Source organism: Pygoscelis adeliae, unplaced genomic scaffold (genome assembly GCF_000699105.1).
Source record: "Pygoscelis adeliae isolate BGI_AS28 unplaced genomic scaffold, ASM69910v1 Scaffold4, whole genome shotgun sequence".
Lineage (NCBI taxonomy): Eukaryota > Metazoa > Chordata > Aves > Sphenisciformes > Spheniscidae > Pygoscelis > Pygoscelis adeliae.
The window spans coordinates 9,581,398-9,606,342 of record NW_008824986.1 but is presented as its reverse complement, the minus strand read 5'-3'; the positions used below and the strand labels follow the sequence as shown (position 1 = coordinate 9,606,342).

The 24,945-nt window shown below is 39.3% G+C and overlaps 1 protein-coding gene across 2 annotated transcripts in view; it reads right to left on the bottom strand.

Moving 5' to 3' along the window:
* Positions 1–24,945, bottom strand: part of ADAM12 (ADAM metallopeptidase domain 12) — a 187,080-nt gene that overhangs the window by 29,947 nt on the left and 132,188 nt on the right. Inside the window, exons 11-12 of one of the 2 annotated variants that reach the window (XM_009325861.1) lie at positions 20,773–20,921; positions 2,837–3,014 (exon numbers count right to left, since the gene is read on the bottom strand). The exons of the other annotated variant lie outside the window; for it this stretch is intronic. Coding sequence (XP_009324136.1) covers positions 2,837–3,014; positions 20,773–20,921 — 327 coding nt within the window. The remainder of the gene's footprint in view (positions 1–2,836; positions 3,015–20,772; positions 20,922–24,945) is intronic. 2 annotated transcript variants of the gene reach the window in all.

Below are 24,945 nucleotides of genomic sequence, written 5' to 3'. Positions count from 1 at the left end.
TCCATTTCACTCATGATTTTATCAGCTTCTGTTGCATTTTCTTCCATTTTCTTCCATTTTCTTCTTTTCCAGCCAGAGCCCCTCGAAAACTTTGAACCACCTCATTGCTTTTCTTTCAACCTTTTTCATTCTGCTTTATCCTTCCTGAGATCAGGGAGGGGTAGGAAAAAACTGCACATGCAGCTTCAGACACAGTACGCTGCAGATTTATAGAGGCCTACTGGTGCTTTGTTTTGTTTTCCTATTTCTTTCCTAGTAATTTCTAACAGCCTATTTACCTTTTAGACCACTCTTGAACACTGAGCTGACATTTTAATGAGACTATTTATTGCAATTTGAAGTTGTGTTCCTCTATGGTCAGAGTCAGCTCAGAGTCCATCATCTTACATGTGATGTTTGGAATGTGCACCACTCCGCACTGAATCCCATTTGTCATCTTAATGCCCAGTCCAGCTGTCTCAGAAGGTTCCTCTGCAGTTCTTCACAGACAGCTTTCATCTCTACCATCCTAACTAGTATCATCAGCAAATTCAAGACTATTTGTCTTCCCAGGCTGTTTATGAATATACTGAATTGTGTAGTCCCCAGGACACATCTCATGGATACATCACAGCAGATCTCCTTCCACTGCATAAAATGGATGATTTATACCTGGTTGCATTTCCTATCTTTTAACCCAATTTTTGCCTATGCAATATTCTCTCATCCTACAGCTGCTTAGTCTCCTGAAGAGGCTTTGGTGAAAGGCTTTGGTCTAAAGCCTCTCTGAACTCCTGACAGGCTGCAATAACAGCATCGTCCCTTTCGTCCACTTGTTAAGTCCTTCAGAGCACTGCAATAGGTCTGTAAGACAAGATTTCCTGGCACAAAAGCTGTGTTGATTTGTCCCTGGCATGTCACAGCTGTTCAGGCACTAGCTCTTAATTACATTTGGAAGTAATTTGTCTGACTTCTGATTTACCAATTTGTAGTTTTCTGATCCCCCTTGCAGCCCATTATAAAATTAGCCACATTTGTCACCTTTCAGTTCTCAGGGACCAAGGATTATTTTATTTTATTTTATTTATTTTATTTTATTTTATTTTATTTTATTTTTTCTTCTTCTATCTTTCCATGTGTAATCTACATTAACCCTCCTTCCAGAGGCACTGCAGCATGTCAGACATTTTTGGTAATATAATCCAAAATGAAGTTGGAGCTGAATTGGTAATATCATCCTTGGTCAGGTCTTACACTCTTGGCCTGGTGGTGGGCATGCCAGCATCCTTTATACTCAAGAAAATGACCAGCGCCTGATGCACACAAGACCGTAGTGTGGATGGAGGTGGTCAAACAGTCCCTACTGCATTAGTGTTTCCAGCGTCGTCTGAAGGGTGGGAGGTGTGCTACACTCACGACTCTCCATCCTTATGAATCCATTGCTGTCCTACTGCTAAGGAATGTCAGTGAGCACAGACCTCAACACGGGGCTAATATTTTACTTAGAGTGAAGGAGAAATATCCCTACCAACCACCTACATCTACGTATTCAGACTGATATTTAGTTCTGATCACTGATAAAATACAACTAGCATATGTTATTGTACAGCTTTCCATGCCATAAAATATTGCAGCACTATTGACAAAACTCAGCTGGTATAAATGACTGGGCAGTGAATTATTAACTCATCTAATGGATTTTCTGGTACCACCCAGATTATAGCAGTAAATTCCAAATTAATTTAATTGGGCCCAAGCTGCAGTTTTCCAATATAATTAAAAAGGAAAAACATAGAAAGCAGAGGCAAATCAAGTCAGTGCTTGCTGACATTAAGTGGCTTTGACTTGAAAAGGTATCGCTAACATTCAAAAGTGAAAATGAGAAAGATAACTGGGTTAGAAAGACATTTGCAAGCTGCTTGCACTCTATTGACTTTAAACAAGAAGATAAGCCTGCTTCCTCCAACCTTGTTACCCTGAAGAATGAGTGAACTGTCAGGAAATCCTTATGGCCTGTGTAAATCCAATATACTGTATAGACGGGATACAGCAATATCTCACTGTTTTAACTGCCCTGATCTATTTTGTCTGCAGAACCATATTTATCACAGGAAACAAATACCTCATCTGCTGATGTATTTAATTCAGATAATCTAAGAGAAGTTTAATATAGCCAATGAGCATGGGAAGCCAAAGGAATAAGGATGTCAGCTCAGACCTTATTTGACCCCCAGGTTTTGCCTATCTCCTCCTGACCTGAGCAGTCCTCTGACACATTCACTAAACCAAATGGAAAGATCTTTTAAGTAGTAGCAATCATTTTGGGAGGCAGTAGAGGCTATTTCTGTTAGTAAGGTAATTGGCTAGCGGCAAAGAAAAATCTCACAGAGAAGGAGGGAAAGGTCTTGTATCTAAAAACTGAAGCTGGCTGCAACGAAAAAATATCTGGGCAATATTAATGTTTATATAACTATATTTATATTAATATAAATATATATGAGTGGCTTCTCATATATGGAAACAAACCTTCAGTTAACGCATGGTATTTTGAGAAATTTGAGCAACATTAACAAATTTATTTTGAGTTTAGTTTATTAGCTAGTACTTAAAAGGAATTTCTGTTGTTAGGAACATGACTTTTAGTCATGGTTAGTCTGTTGGACAAACCATGAGACAGTTTGTGCTCTAATGGCGAATCAAACACATTCTTAGCTAAAGCTGATAAGGTAGAAGCAGTGAAGGGAAAGTTTGGTTTTGCACCACGTAGTGTTAAACATGCCAAACCAATTCTGATTTGTCTTTACTGTTAAAAACCTGCAGACAGGATGTGAGCAGTAATTCTCAGGTGGTGTCTTACATCAGGCTCCCCGCAGTCGCACTCCTCTCCATCTTCCACATAGCCATTCCCACACTTCTGTCCACCAAAGGACTCCTTGACTTCAGGCAAGTTAAACAGACACATTCCCACTCCTTTTTCCAGGCTGTTTTCCAGGTCCTTTCTACTGCAGCTACTGAATACCATGGGAAATGGATAGCTAGAAGAAAAATACACAGAGACAAAAAAAAAGAGGTAGTATTATCAGATGAAAACATCTCCCTCCTGTCCTGCTGGTGACCTTTTAGCACATCTGTGCACAAACAAGAAGATTGCATTCTTTTTTTTTAACCCTTTAACATAGGATTGAGAAATAGCAATTCACTGTGAAATTGTGCCCAAAACATTTAATAATTTCTGACTATGAGTAAGGGAATTTCCATAATTTTCACTTAAATTCGTAGCTGCTGTTAAAGACTGGAAGTGTTCACATTTGGAATTCCTTATCCCTCTTTTGCATATGTAGTTATACAGCAAGTTTTGATCATGAGCCTAAAGAAATACTGGGCTTGCAAGGAGGATTCCCACATTTACAGGACTGCAAAATATCCTAATCCTTCTTGGAAAATTCAGCCTCAAATGGCAAATTCATTCATCTTGCTCTGCAGTATGGCAAACTTCCTGCTCTTTTCAGGAAAAAAAATAGAGAAAAACACCGAGTTACTTGATAAGAGCCTGCTTGTGCAATTCATCAAAGTTGAGCTTGGGAACTGCATGATTAAAGCAAATACATTTCTTACTTTAAATCAGGATGACTGTAAAGACACTATTGAAAATATACATATTTTGAATTCACACTGCTGAGAGCAGGATTTGGCCCTGCTGTGCAGGTACATAGTGGCTTTGATTTCTTTTGGAAAATACATGGACAATGTTATCAAAATGATCCAGTGTAGTACAAATATCACCAGATAATTTGTGTTTTTCTGTTGGAGGACTTAGTTCCATTTTCACTAACGAACATTTGCAGTTTGATTCACAGATATGAGACAAAGTGGCACCTGGATCTGGCCATCAGAGTCATGTCCTAAAGTCTGCTGTGCCCTCTCCGCACTGAGATGTGCACATAGTTACGTTGAACCTGGATCACAACCAAGTCATAAAACAGCATCTCCCCTAAGACTTGGTACCTTTGTCACTGCTGCTCCATGGTCCAGCAGTAATTCAACATTATGGCAGCACAGGGAGCCAACCTGACAATGACCGGACTTTATTCACTAAATGCTTTGTATCACTCACATGTTATTAGGGCCTAATCTTTACAGATGAGCAAGATAATAGATGGAAGTTCTGCACTGCTGAACTTCAGAATTCCAGAGCTGCAGCTCTGGCCCCTACTCTGAGTAGGGAAGGTACTCAGAGTAATGGAACAGAAAATAAAGGCACTTGGGAAACCTCCTACTGACCATTTTATATTGAGCAATTGGAGATGTTCTTAACAGGACACTGCAAACTCCTGTCCTACTCTTAGTTTGATTGGAAAAAAAAAAACCCATAAACTTTTGTTTACGTGACTGTGAACAAGTAGATGGATGTACACTACTATCAAACACCAGAAAAAGCTCAAGAAACCCAGATACATCTGACTGATAAATCCTGCACAAAATATAGGAGTGCTTGATCAGACATGATCCTCATATCAAAGTATGAATAACTGAATACTGCATCATCCAGGCAAGATCCTTCACTTCAGTGACACAGATTTACTTTGATATCCACTGAAATGAGACAGGGAGACATACATACCTTACACAGACTGAAATCAATTCAGGAACACAAATAATGCATTTTTCCCTGTGCCATATGTCTCAGCCACACACGGATCATGAGAATAGCTCACCAGTCAAAACTGTCAATATTTTAGGGCTGTTCCTTTGTATCCATGAATGCTCAGGGTCATTTGCATGAATGTGAGATATGTCTGTCCATCACCGGATTACTCTGTACCAGAGGTGAAATAATGTCATTGTTAATGAATGAGGTTTCTGTTTCCCCCCAAAGGAACTACAAGCTGTTTCCTATTTTGAACTAAGAGATCCATTCATCTTCTGGTTTTTCCTGCTCTTGATGCTGATTTCCTGAGCTGACATCAGTGCAGCACATGTTATTTGATGAAATTTTATGAAAATACTTTTTCTTTACCAAGTAAGCCCAAAATAAAGCAATATAAAATGAGAGATGAACCCAAAAAGTGGAAACAGAGAGCAACTGAAGGGTAACCACACCATGCAAGAGAAGATCCCACATCAATTGATGCCCGTTGTAATTTCATAGGAAACATAATTGATCTTTAATACCGTGATATTCTGACACACAACAATTCTTCATTTCTTTGACAAAAAAAAATCCCATGTAACAGCCACAGTGTTTGATCATTGTGATTTTAGGCCACATTTTGGCTGTCTTTGCAATTTTAAAGCTGTTTCATCAGAAGCATGAAATCCCTGGCAGATGGGAAGGGAAGCTATAGATATCCAATGTCAGTAGCATTAGGCATGATGTTTAAGTGAATCCGGAGCTTGTGAAAAATGACAAAGTAATGGTCATGTGAAAGAAACTCGTCTTCTGAACAAATGCAGCAAGCTTCCTCACACGACCCTGTTACGAGGCTTCAGACCTCACCTGGAAGGACTACCTTTGGGTGGGAATAGGTAATGGGGTCTCAACAGTAAAGTCAGTCCTTGACCTGTCTCCAAGATTTCAGTAACATGCTGAACAGTGATATTTGTGCCTTCTGTGGTAACTCAGACACTTATCCTATCAGAAACCCCCTCAGCTACCAGCTCATATAGGCCATTGGAGAACCTTCCAGAGGTAAAAAATTCATTAGCAATCAGTATATTCCATTATCCTTCACTCAAGACATTTTCTTTTACAGATCCTTATTTTTCTGCAGTTGGGAAGAGAAAGGAAACTTTAGTCCAACCTAATTCCTATTCTAAGATGCTGAATAGCCCACACATTTTCTACACCATTTGAATCTATAGATTTAATACACAATGGATCATTTTGTCAAACCATTCTGGCTGTGGGTACTACTCTACAGAACTCAAATCATGCCCAGCACTACATCAGTCTCTTCAGTGGGTTTACAGCAAGGAAAATAATTTCAGAGTCTTTCTACCCCTCCTGAATCCAGAGCATTCCTCAGTGTCTCCTTGGTGCTTAAAAGATGCTCTTAATCTCAAGCAACGAATATCCTAGTTCCCAGCAAAAATAGCTTTGACTGCTCCTGCAAATGAGAGCTTCACAGTAGTAAGAGGATGCCTGGTAATTGATTCCTTTAGAAACATAGTCTGGTCTTGTCCCATTAATTTATGTTTCAAGTGCTCAAGCCATTCAAATGCCAGTTTTCTTTATGTAGTTTTGCATTTAGCCTGTATTAGATGGCTCCTTTCATTAACTAAGTGAAGTGGCATCATCACTGTGTCAAGTCCCTTTTAAGAATAGAGAGTTCTTTGTACTAGCACTGCGTTGCCCAGCATAGGCTTTTTTTGCATGAACTATAAAAGTTCAGCTCTATCACCTCCATTTCAGAGGCATTCTCCCTCCTAATGGGCTGAATAACAAGAGAGTACAAGCACAGAAACAGAGAGAGTCACTGCCCCAGAAAATTATAGTCTTAAGAGATCAGACAGCAAAAGCATTCAGGAGAAAAAGAGTGGCTACTGATTCATGCAGGTTAACACAGCAGAGCAGCTGCAGACCTAGCATCGATACCACTGCTGAGGCTGGTGTGCCATGTTCGCCATTGCTGTCTTTTTCATTGCTCCATCTGGAAAATGCATGGAGGGGCACTGACTTGGGCTGCAGGAGATCTTTGCTCCATTCCAAACCCCACCACTGCATTGCAGCAATACCTTGGGAAAGCCATCTGAAGGGAAACTCCCTTAGTTCCTCCAAACCATGTCTGTCTACATCTTTAGGCGTCTAAACATTTAGTACCTTGGATCTACCTCCTCTGTGTTCCTCCACCATAAAACACAACATATTTTGCCGTTTCTCAAGAAGCATCACTGAAGAGGTAACACCATCAATGCTTCTGGCAATTCTCTAGGCATTGCACAGGAGGATAAACTGCAGGTTCACAATATCTTGAAAACCAGCATTTTGACTATTATGATAATCGCTATCCAATCTCAGGTTTTTTTCTTATTCGAGAACTGTAGGACTTTTATAAAGTAACTGCCTTGTTCTCTCCAAAATGTTGGTTTACATACCCACATACATGATATGTATATACAAATTATGTATCTATTTATAGGGTTCATTTATTCCAGTTCATATCGCAATGTGATTATTCAGCATTATGGCAATGTTTATAGAGAGCCTTTTACCAAAAGGCCCTGAAGTATTTTACAATTATTCACTCAATTAAAATGCACAACAGCCCTAAAGAGCTCCATTAAGTACCACCAGGCCTTCCTCCCTGAGGTAATATGATAATTGGAGATTATATTAATTTTAAAAGGGCATTTTGATTTTCCAGAGCATACTTATTGAAACAACTGTTGACTAGCTAATATCCAAAGGTGCAGAAAACTGGGACTGGGCTTTGTCCAGAATGCTTGAAAAATCAAGCCTGAGAGGCCATATCTGGAAACAGCTAAGGCATCAGCCATGCTTTTTAGGAGCATGAAGGTGCTCAAAGACAAGAGGGGTGCTGAGTCCCAGCCCTCTGAACCAGAAATTTCACCAGTCAAGCACCTGAATTTCCAACACAGTCCATGACAACACCTTGTCTGAACTGAACATCGCAGTGTCTCTTTGTGTCTGTCTCAACCCTAGGACCCTTTGAGATTCACAAATATGAATACTTACTCTCCTTAGTCTCCAGAATTCTTGATTTTTGGCTGCACAGTGGCTCACTTACAACTGGAGAGGAGGAGAGCAACTTAGATCCTTTTATTGGAGGCAGAAGATGTGAGTTTGAGCTCCCTCTTGTTCAGACTCTACAGAATATCTTATGCACAAATGTGTAGGTTTTCTGTTGCATATCCCAGTCTTACATAGGAACCTAAAAATAGGGTTTCTTTAACTTAAAAAATAGAGATAGGGTTGCTTTTGTTAATTCACTGATTTTTCCATGGAAAAAATGTCAGCAGTAGAGAGAGTAACACAAGAATAAACTTCTAGAAGGTAGAAGCTCAAGCGACATGAATGTTTCTAGACCCAGTGAGGTGTTGATTTCAAGGAACTATGACAATTTTCCAGCCTCCTCTAACTCCTGATCTAATTGACATAATTCTTTCCCACTAAAAAGCATCCCCCTTGGTTTTAACCTTCTAGACATTATTACTGCTCTCCATCTCTTGAAAACAACTTTTAATGGTTTCCTAAGAGATATGAGCCTACTAGAATAAAACTGGATTTGCTATTAGATGACATTTTTTGACACTTCAGCTATTCTATATAGTAAGTATGTTAATGAATTAGTAAGCATAAAGAACCTCACAGAATTAGGTATTAAGCAGGAGATAAAATCCAGTTTTCTTTTATATTGAAATAGGTGTTCAAATACTACAGATCCCTTCATGTATAAAGTTCTTTCATTACACATTGTTTCATACACCTCATGTTTTAATAGCAATTATTTAAAAGTAGACAAGTGCAATAATATGGAAGGGCTTTTTAATCTATTATGTAAACAATGTCTTCATTTGTAAGTACTTTTGAGGGATAAAGACACAAATGCAGTTTTAAAGTAGATCCCACAAGCACAATAAAGTAAAGGGAGACCCTGAAGGTATCTGCAGATTCCCTCCCACCCAAAGCTTTTGCAAATGTCAAACACCCAGGACAACTGGGAGGAGGGGGTAAACTGGAGGACTCTCTGGGCTCCTGGAAGATGTGCAGGCAGCACATGATAGAGCTTTGTGCAAGACACCAGTCCCAGAGCTGATGGGGCACACCTTTTTCGGCAGTGTTGGAAGGATTTAGCTAAAAATGTAGAGTGGTTTTATATATATAAAGTATTGAAATGGGAAGTTTGCTTCAAAAGGCACTAGATGTCTGACAACTGATACTTATTTTTCTAGCCTATTTTTCACTCTCCTGCTCCTCTTTTATAGTTTCAATCCCTAGAGCATCAATAAAGTAGAGCACAGAATTGGGCCATGTAGTTATACATGACATCAAAGCTCTTGCTGTCTGAGTTCATGGTCAGTGATTTAAAAACAAGCCTAGATTTCTCCTACAGCTTTTGTCATGTTCACTACATGGTAGTTTTTACACTTCCAATAAATAACTGTGAATATGTCACACTAGTGGTTAATTTAATTGATGTGTAGTGGCAATGGCTTGTTGTGCTACAATGAAATTTCCAGGGTTATTGAAAAGAAAGTCTTTCCAAGTAAATGTTTAAACTTCACACACAAATGCTTTAGGTTCATTTTAATTTGGCCCTAGGGATAGTGCAGATTCCCAGAATGCATTCAAGTAATCTCGCTTCAGGTGCCTAGATTGGATTTTCATAGCCCCAGCTGAGACTTGACCTCTTCCATTAAACTGAAGGTGAAAATTTAACTACCTGAAATACTCAAAAAGGCAGATTTATAGTACTGAATGTGGGACTTCAGGGCAGATAGCAGCGATGAAACAAACGGCTGGGTGGTTCAGAAAAGTACTTTCTGCAAAGGAACAAAACTTAATGGCTTTATACAGTATACACTATCATGGCTTGATATTTCTGCAGTCACAAAACTGCCAGATAAAACATTATTAGCAGTTACTTTTACTTTGACAAATGTACAGTCAGAGAAGTTTTTTCTTGTTGAGAGCCCTATTGTGACTTTCATTTCTGTGTTCTGGGGGTGAAGCAATACTAAACCAATTTATCAATCCTGACAGTATTCTGACTATATGCTGGAGTTATCTGCATTGCAAAAGCTCTATGGGAATTGAACTCAGACAACTGTTCTTCCTGTTGGAAACCAGACAGCCAAGGAAAGTAGCTATAATCAGTTTGAATTTGCCTCTGGCTCATCTTTTGCTCTGTTTCCTTTTAGACTACTACCTCATTAATAAAAATTTGCTGGATTGCTGAGAGTTCAGGTTTCACAATCTACTACTTAGAATTTGAGGTTAATCCAATGCTGACTACAGTAAAAGTAAAAAAGCAACAAATAGCAGAGGGAGGGATGAAAAGGCTAGGTCAGGTCTGGTCCCAGGCTAAGGAAAAGCAGGGCACCAGGCGTACTGTGCATGCCAGCAGTTGCCTGCAATGAAAGAAACTGTAGATAAGAAGCACAACCAGAATGCCCTCTGTTTAAATTTGTCACAGAAAACACAACATCCTCAGTGACGAGCAAATAAAGACAAATGGTCCATCTCGTTGCTCAAAATACCTTGCTGAAGGTGAGCTTCCTACTGATTTCTGGTTAGATAAAAGGCGCTGTTTGACCCAGCTTGAAATGCTAGGGCACCGCTACATCATGATGACACTTCATTTAGTTCCCAACATGATTTTACAACCAGCTTTTGTTTTAGGCAGTTACATTCTGATTTTCTCCCTTGAAAAACCTTGGGATTGTTTTTTAAATAGGTCAGGAGCAGATTGGGAGAAAAAAAATTCTGACTTTGGGAACTCGGTTTTGAGAGGAGGCACTCTATAGAGAGCATGTTTGGGTGAGGGAGAAGAACAAAATCATTTTTCAAAAACCAAAGCAGACGAAACAAAAGGGAATATCAAACCCAGACTGTAATACAGATAAATCAACCCATGATATTTATTTATGGACATTTCCCTCTTTCACCAGTACAAGCTCCTGTCCTGCCTGCGTGTATCCTAAACACAACTTGTGATATACTGCACCCTAAAGAACGAAAGCAGCATACACGGTTATCCTTCCAGCTGATGTGTGTGTGACCAGCTTGATTTAAAGACCTGCCATACTGTGGGTACTTGGCCTCAGCAGATGGATTTGGGTGAGGATGAGCCTGTATATCAGGTGAGCAGACCAAATGCCAGCAAGTTAAGGGAAGAAGACTCCAAGGATGGCTAAACTCCACAAGGAGGAACCCAGGCCAGGGAGATGAGATTTGGGAAGCAGCCCTCTGGACAAAGCACGCGAAGAAGCTGCCCACTGGGAAGAGCAGTTGCAGAAGCATTAAGAGAATGACGTTTATGGAGATGCCAGTCGGCGAGAAGTGGGTGCTAGAGAAAAATGGCTGAACTCTGCAGAAAGCTGGAAAGAATATATACCTGGGGGACAGGCTCATATTGATTTCACTTAACATCTGTCCTACTTAGGAGTAGGTACTCCGAGACACAAGTATCTGACTTGCAAGCAGCATGGCTCTTATTTTTTTTTTTCTTTTAGAAGATCCAGAGGAAAGATAACTGAGGCATAACGGTGCCAGAAATCAGACTGAATTACCCCAGCATTTCCACCTTCCCGGTCTACATGCTGCAACATAAGCACTGAGAAAAAAACAGCTTTTCCCATATCATGTAAATCACCTCAGACAAATGGAAGTCAAATTCTTTCAAAAAAAATCCTAAAGTAACAATGAATCATTTTTTCTAGCTTCCCTTTTCTTTTTCACAGAGCTTGGACCAAAAAAAAACCCCCAAACAACTGACTAGTATCAACATTGTATATAATCATTATTTCAAGCTGTGAGAACAGAATGGATCCAGCCACAATCTGAGACTTCGGGATCCTTAAGCAAGCAAATTAAAGCTTTCACTCACAGGAATGAAAGGCTCCTTAGAAATCTAAAGGAATCCATAGGTATCTTGATGAAATCCTGGCCTTATTGAAGTCCATAGGAGCTTTCCTGTCAACTTTGAGGGAGCCTGGATTTCACATCTAATGCTGGTTGGCTGCCAGGAGAACATCAATGGCAAAGATGAACACAATTTCCATGCTATGTTAGAAGAAGCCAGAAAGGCTCCCTAGGACACCAAAGTTATTTCACCTCTTTATTTCCAGTGACTTTACACTAAAATAGGTGGTTGCTTATCTTCATCTCACCACTGGGGCTGTGCCATGCAGTTTTAAAAAGCTGAAATGGAGCCTACCTGCATTTCTGCCACAAGAATCCTACAGTAAATGCGTCCGTGACTTTGTAATAGGCTTTGACATTAGAAAAGAAAAAGAATGACTTTGCAGGAAGCAATTGTTGGGGTAAAATGGGCTTCTTCCCCTCTCTGAATTTTAAACATTTTGCACATCTATCCCAGGCACAAAAGACTCTGTGATTCCCATGACAACTGTGGCAAATGCAGCTGTAGGCATCATTTAATTACAGTGATTCAGCCTTCCAAGTCAACATCAATTCCTTAAAGTGCTTCAGGGCATACAACACATGTTCAAAAAGGAGCATTCATGTGACCTTAAGAATATGTCCTTTAAGGTATGTTTCCATTTATACTCTTGGAATTTGGAATTCATTAACACCAATTAAAACTGGACATTGTGTGCTTAATTCTCCATGCACTGCACTACAGATTTATCCCTGCAGGTTGAAAAATTTTTTTGATGAAACAGAAAGCTAAGATAAAGGGAGATGTCCTTATACGATTCGTTCTCATGGGTCATGGCAATAGCAATACTGCAGTAGAAAAATGTCACTTACAGAGCTATATTTTCTATGGATATTACACCGACAAGACAAAATGCAGCTGAGCTCTCACATACCAGAATCCAAGCCAGTAAAACTGTACCCATTCTGGATATACCACATAGTAGAAAACGTAACTTGTCTTTAAGTATCTGCTATAAATAATCAGACCAGAAGTAAACTGTGTTTTCATTTGAGAAGTAACCTCTCTCCTTGTCAGCTCGCTTACAGAAAATGCATGCTGTAAATCTGTATGAGTTCTCCTCTAGAATACACCAAAAAAGCCAAATATTTTCACTTCTAACAGCACATCTACTGAAATGTGAAAGAGTAAAACAAAAAGCAAAATCTTTTTCTTAAAGATCTGCGCCGTAGCTGTGTGCTAATTGTTAACAGTGACCCACTCCTGTGAAGGACTGGGAAACGTGCAACGTATTTCAACCAATGCTACTAATTCTTCAACGCAGATCTTATTTACTTCAACAATTAAATATATCTGTAATGTATGGAAATTATTAACAAAAAGGAATGCCAAATGCACTGCAGACATGGGGCTACTTGGAGTTAAGTGAAAGACTGACATAAATCTATTCTGTAATCTCGTGGCTGTTTCCTACTAAAGGAAGGACCAGAATGCAATGTGCTAAATTACTAGGGCACAGGGATATGTTACTTACTTAAGTTTTTTTAAAAAAGCAGTTGCACTGCTGGCACAACAGACCTAGCTCTGTCACAAGCAATTTATTACATCAGTATATCAACTTTATTAAAAAAAGAAAAAGACAACAAAGAAGTCTGTCTTTGTGCAGAGCTCAGCTCAGACTGGTTTGGAAACATAAACAGCTTCAGAGTTTAATTAGAAATTGTTTACATCTTGAAGATAATTTCATTTTCTTCAAATTGTAACAGAGGTAATTCCAGATAGTTCTGCTGACTCCACGGTTTAATGTCTCTAAGCTGCCAGACCAAAAAATGCAAAGTGAGGTCTGCACAGCTGAAAACAAACTGAGAGGGGTCAGGAAATACTGTGCTAACTAATAATAGTTTGATTATCTAACATTTAACAGCTCTGCAGCTACAAGATGCTGCGAGATTCTAGAAAGAAGAGAACCAGTTAGTAAATTAGTGTCCTTTCCCACACTGTATTTCTGATTCTTGTCCCATTTCTAGCATGACCTTTTGCCTTTTTTGTAGCTTTTGTTTTTGTTTTTTTTACCTTGTGAAGTGTTAGAATAAGTGGTTTTCACTTCAAGTTGATTTGGTACCAAAGCCAAAATGCTGTTTTCATGGCACACCTGGCTGTGTCCTGAAGCTAGTGTGCTGGAAATCTCTGGAGGGTGTATGTTTTCATAGCCCGGTTCTGTAGACTCCAGTTCAGAGTTTGAATAACGAAAATCAAGGTGACCTTATATCCTGCTTCCTTGAGATCATTTTTCAAAAGGAAGAAACGTGATTGAAACTAATACTTAATACAATAAATGACACATATGATTAGTACTTTCCTAACTTGTCCTTAATAGATTTTAACTATGTTTTATTTATTTAATGACATGTTTATAATGTAGTCAAATTTTTTTTTGTATGGCAGTTTAAAAACAAAAATCAAACAAAAGCAGATGACAAAATAACAAGACTGCCCACAAAAGGCTTTGAGAGCCAACCCTACTGAGCAAAATGGTTCTCCAGGAGACATCAGCCACCCATCTATCATGCAAATATATACTTATGCATTATAAAATCAGCATTAGTGTTACTAGCCTTCTTTTGATGTGCAGTCCTAAATCTCATTAATGGTAATGAGTGATACACAAGGGAAGAACAGACCTTCAGCACCATCAAAGGACGTCAGTTGTGTAACACACTTTAATGATAGGGTGCTCTTCCCTCAGACACTGCCCTTGGGGGGGAAGGCAGACGAAGAAGCTGCTGAGCATCTCCTCACCCTGACCCAATCCTGCTGTTCACAGTTCCCCCAGTTGCATTGGGATAACTGTACGCCTGAACTGCCAGACAGATCACTAAATAATCTTCATTAGTATACATTCTTCTGCCCCGACAAGCCTTGTTTTAAACTTGGATGATTTCCATCATCTGGATTATCACGTAGCCCCACTAAACGCTATTCTAGTTCACCAGAAGTGGAAGTAAACTGCAGGACAGGAGCAAATTGCATTGGGGTTTAGATCCATGGGCCAATTTCTCTGCCCAAACCCGTATTTCATGGTGTGGGTGTAATGTGATAATCAGAAATATCGGATGGCTTTTGGATAGAGACCCTATACACAGATTTTAATATTCACATGCCCATGACCTACCATTTAATTCTACTTTAATAGAGAGAACAAGCGGACCTTGATGGTCCTTCCCATCTTTAATTTTTCCCCATTTTTCCTCAGTAGTACTTAGATTGAGTCAATTATTAATTTAATGTGGGACTGTCAGCCGATTCTTAACAAATTGTATTTTGCTCTCACTCTCATTCACAAATACGCAGCTTCTCATTGGCTATCTGTTTTAATTCTAACATAAAGGTTTCAATTTTACTTAAAAACATACTGATAACAGGGGGTGTTTTTTGGATTCGTTAAGAAAAAAAAGTCCTCTCCAAATTTCAGCGGTAAATGAACCAGTATTTTTCTATACACTCTGTACAATTTCTACTATGTGCTCTTTCTGTGTTCCTAATTGTTCTCCTCCCCCAAACCCTGCCTCCAAAAACTCAATAATTAAAGTGAAATTGTGTACTGAGAGGCAATTACTCAAAATTAGCTGTTATTTTCTACTGAGAGGCACAGTTCCATAAAATTCCTCTAAAATTATGATCAATAGCTGAGAGGTTAAAGAATTGATCTCAACTCCATTTCTCCTTTTTCTTCACTTATGATCACTACACAAAACCCGGTCCCCTGACTGGAGCAGAGCCCCAAGCTATCCTGCAGCACAGGCAAAACACAGGCATTTCCACCAGCATGAACTCACAGTGTCACAGTTCAAGCTCCACTTGAATTTAAAACCCGACCAAATCAGAAAGAGGTACCGACTTTAAATCCTAGCTGTGAAAATGGAAATGGTAACACAAGATCCAAGATAAGAACAGCAGAAAAAAAAGGCAGGCATAGAAGGATTCAATTCATTCTTTGACTTTTCCAAAGGAACATCATTCTAAAAGGAACATGACAAAGGGGAGTTGTTGTGCGGAGAAATTATCATAGAGAAGCTGCTTCCTTGTTTATGTTACTGGCCTAGACCTTCCTGCATGGCACCAAATGACTTTCTGTCCCTTATGCTTTGTGCCATCACTGGGATACAAACCGGCACACGCCCTGGAACAAGGCAACTCTTGGAACAGAGAAAAAACAAGTCTACTAGGGACCTCGATTAAAATAAAAGTTTCTGAAGAGATATTCTTTCATTCAAAAGTCTGTTGTGCAAATAGCAATGGCAAAGACCTCTCACACATCAGGTTTTGCACTTTCTAAATATATACCACCTGTTTCATGTCTTGAAACAATAGCCCATACAGTATTTTTCTTTTTCTAAGGATTTGTTATTTTCAACTACTTTGCATTTATTTCATCTTTTCTTCATCATAGTCTTTGAAGAGAAGCAATTTACAGCCAAGGTAGAAATAAGAGTCGAAGTAGACTTACATGACCTGCTGCCAGCCTGTGCTTGATGTGCAGCAGGATTTGGAAGACTGGACACAAAGTGACAGTGCTTGATGCTAGAGTTCAAGGGCATTTGAAGGCATGCCCTTGCAGACACAGTCACGGTTCCTCAGCACAAACCCATCTTGCCTTCCTACTATTGTACTTGTTTGCAGGGACAAACTCCAAGCTGGTTTGCATTTTCCATTTGTAGTTTCAGTGCAACGGGGTAAGTGGGGTCTGCTGAATGGGTGTGTAAAAGCTCCCCATGATTTACAGCTGCAAAGACAGCTTTCAGCCTATGGTTAAAGCATGCACCCTTCCAGGTTAATATGAGGTATTTTATCTCACAATACATGGATAGCAAAAGAAATGGGGTGTGGGTAGCAGGGCAAACCTGGAGAAAATCTCTATCGTTCCCATAGCCAGGTGCAAATGGGACTGGAGGCGAGACTACAAAGCAGCCCTTTTCCCATCATCCTCTTTTCTAACAGCATGGTGGCAACCTGCTTCTGTCTATGGAAGTGCAAAGAGAGATGAAAGAAACGGCTCTATCCTAGGAGCCTGCCTGGCACTTCAATTAGCCGTGGCTGGGATGATTCAGCAACAAGAACTGATCCAGATAAGAGCAACACATTTCTGCAAGATGACAAGGAAAGAAGCTTTCATTACAGCAAGTCATGGGACTCCACAAAGGGATGGAGACTACAGTAGGATCAGCATCTGAATGAGCCTGGTAAAACTAGCTGTCCTTAATGGATTCCTGGTCTCTCATTAACACCTAAACTAGTGAGGGGGAACAGAAAGGCATCAAGGAGTACTTTCTGTTAGAGGGAAGGAAGAACATGTTTACAGCACGCTCAGCTTCCCTGATGACAAGTTAGTTGTGTAAGTCACCTATATATAAACTAGAAGAGCATGCTATTGGCAAGGACACAGACATGTGGGTGAGGGGAAATATAAACCCTTGGGTTTACAGGAGGGAAGAAGACTAACTAAAAATGTTTAAAGCTGGCAAGAAATTTCAAGTGTATATTAACTCTTAAGCTTTCAACTACTTTGGGGGAACTTAACTGGTTTCAACCCCCATGGAGATACCTGGGCTCAATTTTGATGAAAAAAAGTGCATTTCCAAAATTATTAAATAAACAAGCACTGCTAATTGGCATAATTTTGCTCCACAATTTAGTTTGTGCTAAATTCTGCTTTTAGTTGCAGTGGCATAAATCTAGACTAATGCCTTGGGTTTCATCAGAACTCTTCTGTATTTACCTAGCTGTCAGGAAGAGTATTTTCACTCCTAAGAGTGGAAACTTTAGGGAGATACTTGGAAAACAAGTGGAACACTGAAATGGCCTTGCTCAGTCAGCCTAGTCCCTTAGTCTTCAGATACTGTGATCTCAGTAAAAAGATTTGCAAATCTCTTTAAGACTTGTTATAGCCTTCTTTTTCACTTGGAACAGTCTATGGTCAAAACAACTAAAGGAACTGAAGGAATATAATTAAAACATATGCATAAAAAAGGGAACAATGTGTTAGTATTAAATATTTCCTTGTTGATATGATTTCTATAGCAAAAATCCCCTTCTACAGTGGGATTTATGTAATTTCCATAGCAGATATTTGAATCCCTAAAAGACCTGGAATGCCACAAATTTGGGGTTTTATATGCTTAATTCCATGTTATACAAAATATATTTTGCTAAAGTAGCAGATCTTTAAGGCATTTGTAGCTCGCACAGAAGTGGTACACATCTTGCTGGTATCTTTTAAGAGTAAAAGCTATAGGAAGCTCATTAAAGGATAGATCCAACAGAGTTTAAATTCCACACTGATCCCTGGAGATTTTTTCCACCAATAAGTAATTTCCAAGACCTCTTCAAAGACTGAAACATAAGAACTGAAAGAAGATGGCAATAATTAATGAAATCACTTTTAAGTAAAAAACCTTCAAACATTCCCTTTTGCTGCATAACCACACAAATGACTCCAAAGTTAAGTTTACAGAGGCTTTTCTGTTATAACCCAGATATTTCCTATTCTTTTTAGATATCAGATAAGGACTTCTCAGGGGCTTGTACTTTTTACACTAGCTTCAGCCCAAAGATTTTTTTTTCCTTGTACTTGTTAAATCTACCTTAAACCAACAGAAATTAGAAGAGCACAGAGCGGGTGCCAATGAGTATACTGAGAGAGCAGGCTGTCTCTCTAAATGTATTTGGCTTCCTGGGATGGTCTTTGTTTTGATGTTTTTCCTATTCTAAGAATGTTTTTCAGGTAGGGAATATTAATTTGGCCTTCCCTTAACAGACACGTACTTCCAGAGCCGAAAACTCTTCAGTGTTCCTTGAATAATGTTGCTCAGAGGAATACTACTGTTGGTCAGATGTTGGGTAAATATTCAAAGTGTTAATTTAAAATTGGTAAAATGCAGTTTGGCTTAAGGCATAAAGTATTCTCCCAGAATACTTATTACAGATCGACAGCACAGTATGAAGGTAAAGCCTAAGGCTATAAACCTGATGTTAAAATTTCCATTTATAAATCAATAATCACTGCAAGCAAAACAGCCTGCTCAGTTCTGTGAATGCCACAACTCTTCCTCAGGCACAAGTTGTATATAAAGTTTGGTAAGAATCTGAAGAGAGCATTACAAAGCTGAAGTATAACCTGATGGCCCCCTCCCCAAACTGTCAAAACTGTGGCGTGCTAGAGTTGGGCACGGACAGCCTTGCTGAAGGAAGCACAGCCTTTAATCTGTAAGGTGCTTCAGAAACCCCAACATAAAGTGAGCTGAGCTGCTTGGACTCTTATCTGAGGAAGACACTGAGCAGGTACAACCTTGGTCTGTCCATGCCCTGAGCCAACCCAGAGCCAAGTGTCTGGACTGGCACATCCAGCATAGAGGACAGCTTCAGATACACCCAAAGGACTCTGGTGCAGAAGGCAAAACCAGGGAAGAGCTATCTAATCTGATGTTAGAGATACCTTCACAGGATGATTTCAGATAGTGTCTAGAATTTTCTGTCCTGAGAGCATCTCCTGCATTTATTTCCAAAGTGGAGTAACTGGATGCCCAACCAGGAATTCAGCTGAGATGACTAAAGCTTGCATGCACCTTTCAGGAGCTCAGAGCCCAGAGCTCAGACCTGTCTGCCCACTGCTTACCAGCTACCACATCACCTCACCTCAGAGCCCTGTTTCCAGTTTGAGTTTGTTTTCACAGTGTGCATAGGAGCCCTGACATGCTGCAGAATGCAGTTTCATATGGATATTTAATACCTATTGTTTTAGAAGAGCCAAGGTATTTTTCTTTTCCAAACTGTAGAAATCATTCTCATCCTCCTCCACACACACAACTCTCTTTTGTTTGTCTCTTAACTTGCTGTGCTTGGCCTCTGGCCAGAATCCCTTTTTCTGCCTTGAAGGAGGGTGACAGCATGCCTTTGAAGAAATGCCAAGGCTGCTGTTAGGCTGACCAGAAGGGAGCAATCCTGCCCAACACTCCCTGGCCTCTCCCAGATCGCTCTCCTTCTTTCCCAGAAACATGCAGTCTCAGAGAAGGCAGAGGCTGAGCTGATCACAATTCCCAGAAGAGGTTTTTAAGCAACAGATGAAGTTTAAGCACACACAGAGAATGCTGGAGCTGGAAGAGACATCAGAAGATCATCTAGACCATCCTCTTGCCCCAAGGCAAATCCAGCTGTACCTACAAGACACTGCTGACAGATATTTGTCTGACTGGTTCTTACCAGCTTCCAGTCACAGGCAGTAACATTTCTGCAGGCAATCCAGTCCAGCCTATCACTTACCATCAGAAAGCTTTGGTAAATCTACTCTCTCTTACTTCAATTTAATCCTATCGGTTCTTGTCTGAATATGGACATGGAGAACTCATTCATTATATCATTCAGTTTCTAACAGTACTTTAAAATACAGAGAAGCAAGTTGTAACTAGTTACCCTTGCCATGGTGCCTGTACTTTTTTTGTGCCTACAAAAACACTCTGCTTCTCCGTTGACACAGTGCCTTTATCATTAGCCAAGTAATTTTTCAGCACTGACTCACAGAGATGACCATGGGTTCACTGGCTTTATGTCCCACACTGTCTTATATCTTTTCTTGGAAGATTTCCCTCCAGCCATTGCACTGACCTAACCCCACTGACTTTACAGATTTAATTTGGTCACATCCTAATACTGCTACACACTTACAACAAGGGGTGAAATGCAAAAGTTTGTGCAAAACTAAAAACCTCCTCTGCACAAGACAAAGGCTTTACAGAGAGTCTAATAATATATTTCCTGCATTACTTTATTTCCTACACATTCATCTTAGTCTTGGCCTTGTGACACTGCTCATTTCCTATTATGACTATGATACTCGGTTGGCAGGATGAGAGAAGGTGAAGTTCTGATTCAACACTTGCGATGCCGGTTTGTTTGTTGTTTTTTTTTTTAATTAACCAATTGCTTACAGCATTTTTGTCTCACACTGGTAACAGGGAAATAGAAAGGTACAATGGTACATGTCATGGTCTGATAACAAGTATAATTGTTTCAGCTTGAGGGGGATAGCTGCGAGAAGATTTGACAGGTGTTGAAAAGATTTTCTTTTTTCCCCTTAAATGTTCCTGAGACACAAAACAAAATTAAAAATTTTCCACTATAACTGTAACTTGCCAGTGCTTACCCTTGCACTTACCCAGTAGAGGGGTTCATGATGCAACCCCCTTTATCAGTAGACGCTTTGCAGTTACAGCCCCTCTCCAATGTATCGTGATTCATTCCAAAATTGTGGCCCAGTTCATGAGCCAGGGTGACTGCTGCACCTAGAGGGTTTTCTGAGTGATCCTTAAAAAAACCAAAAGAACTAGTGAAGTCAACATACAAAAACAATTCAAAATACACACTCCCCCTCTGAGGTCCTATTGCCTGTCCTTTGAAATGTTTTATAAACTTACCAGTTGCAGTTACACTGTTGTTAAATGGACGCAATTTTAAATTCATCCACATATACCAAGTGCAGACTGGGAATTTCAGGACAGGCTATCTGTCCTGGCCACCCAGTTTCCCCAGCACATTAGACATTTGAGACCATTGGGGAGCTTTGAACATCTGGGCCATCTCTTTATTTAGGGCTTAAAATTCCTCTGCTCAGTAAATCCCGCAAACTCCCAGGACATGGCAGTGGCAGAAAACAGTCACCCAGATGTGGGGTGTTGGAAAGGGTAATCATTTATGGGTGAGGATGAGTGTGATGAGGGAAAAGTGAGAACATCCTTCATGTCAGGAGGCAAATTACAAATGCAGCAAGGGACTTCACTCAGTCTATTTAATATTCTTCAGATTGTTTCTTTAAAATCAGAGAGTACAAGATTTCACAAGCCTCATAAGAAAAACCAAGTACCTTTGAAAACCTCCTTTTTAAAATGAAAGGACAACGCAAGTCGAAATCTTCAACGGCCTCTTGTTAACACTTATGAATATTCTAAATGTTGCAAGTGTCAAAACTGAAATATTAACAATAATCCTTGTTGAAATGCTGATTTCTGGGACAATTATTTCTGAGAAATTCACTGCATGGTCTGATTACAGGCTGCTGATCAGACTGATGTTTTGGCTTAACCACAAGTAAGAGACCTTTCCACATTGATCATTTTCCTTGAGGGAAAAAAATTCCACTGTACTCATATGAAAGCTTTCCCAAAGGCACAAACATGTAATATAAATGCATGATCCACTATTTATCAGTCAGTAAATGGAATTACTATGTACACCTGCCTGATCTAAAAGCATATATGAATATATTCAGTTTAAATAACTCTTTTAGTATCATCTAAGCCAACCTTCAGACTAAAAAGAAATGAAAGGTAAAACCATCTAAAACATTAGCTATATATTAATGAATTCCTTAATACATGACTTGGGGTAGATTTAAGAGTTTCTTCTTTCATCTGTCTGTGCTAATATTATTAGTAAATCATTTCTCAAACAGAAAATAAAATAAAAAAGAGAATACAGGCATTCTGAAAACAAGAAACTACTCCTTCTGCATTTGGAATAAACTCAGAAGAATTTTATCTTTTAACAAAGGATCTCTTTTTAGTTTTTCCTGAATTTTAAAATCTTAATATAAAAATCTTGTGACTAACATAACAGCCAGTTTGTGTGCAGTTATATTCTAAGATGCTTGTTTGCCGAAAGAAGCTGTACAACCTGTCCTAGTAAAAGAAACAACAGAGTAAACCTGTTGAGCAAAATAATCTGTAACAATCAAGAAAACATACACTCCTGCACAATGCCTACATGTGGAGATGTCTTATCTAGATACTAATCACATACAGATTGATTTATCTTTGTACTCATAGTAACTTATGAAATATTTAGAGAATTCAATGTAATTGAACCTGATGTCATAAAAACAGCACAACCTCTCACTCAACTGGAAAACAATCCAGGACCGAAGATTAAGAAAACAATGAAATAATTCCATATAATTTACCAGCAGCACACTGGAGCGACGCCTTGAAATTAGGGCTATGTGGTCAAGACAGAAACTCCTCTAAGCTTTGAGCTACCTAGACAGACAACAAGCTGAGCTCAGTTTTTCTTCATTTTGCCAGTCTCTCTTACTGAACAGAGATTTCATTTATTTGAACACCTCTAAAGCTGGCAATTAAAAATAAAAACAAGAATTCACACAGTCCACTCCAAAACTAGAGCAATAAATGATCTGAAATGTAATTTGGGTCTTGAATAGCCAAACAATTATTACAGCCCATGCGGTTCTCATTACTTGTTCAGATCCACTTGGAATGCAATTTTATCAGTTTCTAGAGAGGGTTTTTAAAACAAGGAATGTGACGTCTCAGCAGAAGAGGTTATTTGAAGACAGAATAAATGAAGATTATCAAAGCAAACAGTGATATGTCCCATTTGATACTGAGACCATTTAAGTATCACAAGGACTAAAGAAATGAATAGTAATGTGACTTTGATTTATTCCATCAGGGTCTTTTAAAGTTAACTTGAGCAGTAAAAGTCATTACCAAACAGTTTCACAACAACTGAATAAGCAACCATCTACTGTTAAGATATTATAAGCTGTTGCACAAAACATCCAGCTGCTTTCAGCTGAACTCTGCTTTATTCCACTGAGATTCAGATCAAAACGTAATAATAAAATACCGTCCCCTACAGCTAGAACAGGCAAATGCCCAAATCCTGGTACTTTTCATGCAGTTTCACTCAGTTGTAGGAATAAGTTTCCTAAAACACACTTTTATTTCATTTAAGCAATTCACTGAAATGTAAATGCCTCAGTTCCACACTTGTCCTTTAGCCTAACTTTCCAATAAAGCCAATAGAAATCTGACATGAGTGAGAACACTACATTACATTACAGCAACACAGCAATATTTTACTTTTAAATCCATGAATTTAGTGGGCAATATTCTGAAATAGAATGAAGACTGAATTATGCGTCAAAGACTTGCTTTAATGTCAACTTTTGTTTTGTCTTTCTACAACACAACAGAACCATCACAGTAAAATAAAATTATAACGCTCTTGATACACCAAAAGCTTCTCATACTCAGATGCTTGCTTCCTCTACTTTGAGTTTCTCTTAAAATTTGTGGGAGACAGGGTGTCACCTACCACTGAGAGTATTCAGCCCTGTATAAAAGTAGAGAGGGGCAGGCTCTCAGGGCGGCATGGCAGAGGAATTTAGATCATATAGTAGAGTTTGTTTTCTTGTTATTGCTAACTGCAAAAACAGTCAGGAAAATCAGATCATACAAGGATGACTCCAGTTTTTGTATTCAAATGTTATTTCTCATGCAATCTCTCTATTGTCTCTTCTTTCAGATCAGTTTTGAGAGTGTGAGAGTTTTTTGGTATTGAGTGCTCGGGGTGGGATGGGTAAGAGGTTGGCTGAATTATAAGGATGGCCAAATGTTCAATTGCCCTGTGTTGAGACATTTGAGCACTACAGCCTCCCAGGTTAACAGTTATTCATTCTTTCACTTACATATCTTCCAAATCTAGAGCTTTCTTCTGTAGGTACTGTTATACATAAAAATGTTTTTTGTATACACCTGAATTAGCCTTTGTTAGCTGGGGGGGAAGGTTGGACAGCTGCCCATTTGGGTTTTGGGGGTGAGTGTTTGCTTGTTTTGGATTTGGCTCCTTTTTGAGGATTTGCTTAAAGAACTGGAAAACATTTCTAGTTATGCTGTGCAGGCCTTGGGTTAATTTGCACCTCAAAAGTTTCAGTTCACTGAAGGTGGGAGTCTCTGGGAAACATTGCACTCCCCTGCACAACTGAAGCTGCAGCCTGGCCCACAGGGTTTCTCCTGGACATATAAATCAGTCTCTCCTCTGTCAGAGTCCTGAGAGCATTTTAAAGAAATGCTGATTCTTGTTTTCTTGTTATTGGAATGAAATATTTTTTTTTTCTGTTTAAAATGACAGTTTCCAGAGTGAAGAGGACTGACTTTCCAGTAAAACACACTGTAGCGTATTTTAAAGCTTATGCTAAAAATTAAAAGGACAAAAAAGTCATCATTAAGGGCATCTCTGACTGCAGATAAAGCCAAAGCCGTGACTGCTGGCTTGAGGGTGAAATGGATACCATGGGGCTGTCTGCCTCATGTATACTTTTGCCAAGATTTGGAAGTGCACTGGGAGGCTCCTACAGCTTTTTTTCCTCTTTTCCTCCTTTTCCTTTTGTACCTATCCCCCAGGTACCCAGTGAAAAGCTGTAACAAACACCAATTAGAGACTCAGGTTCTAAAGCGTCTAAAGCTACCAAGAGACTGAAGCCTTTGTCTCTTCTACAATTTTGACATGAATTTCTCCAAATTATGTGATT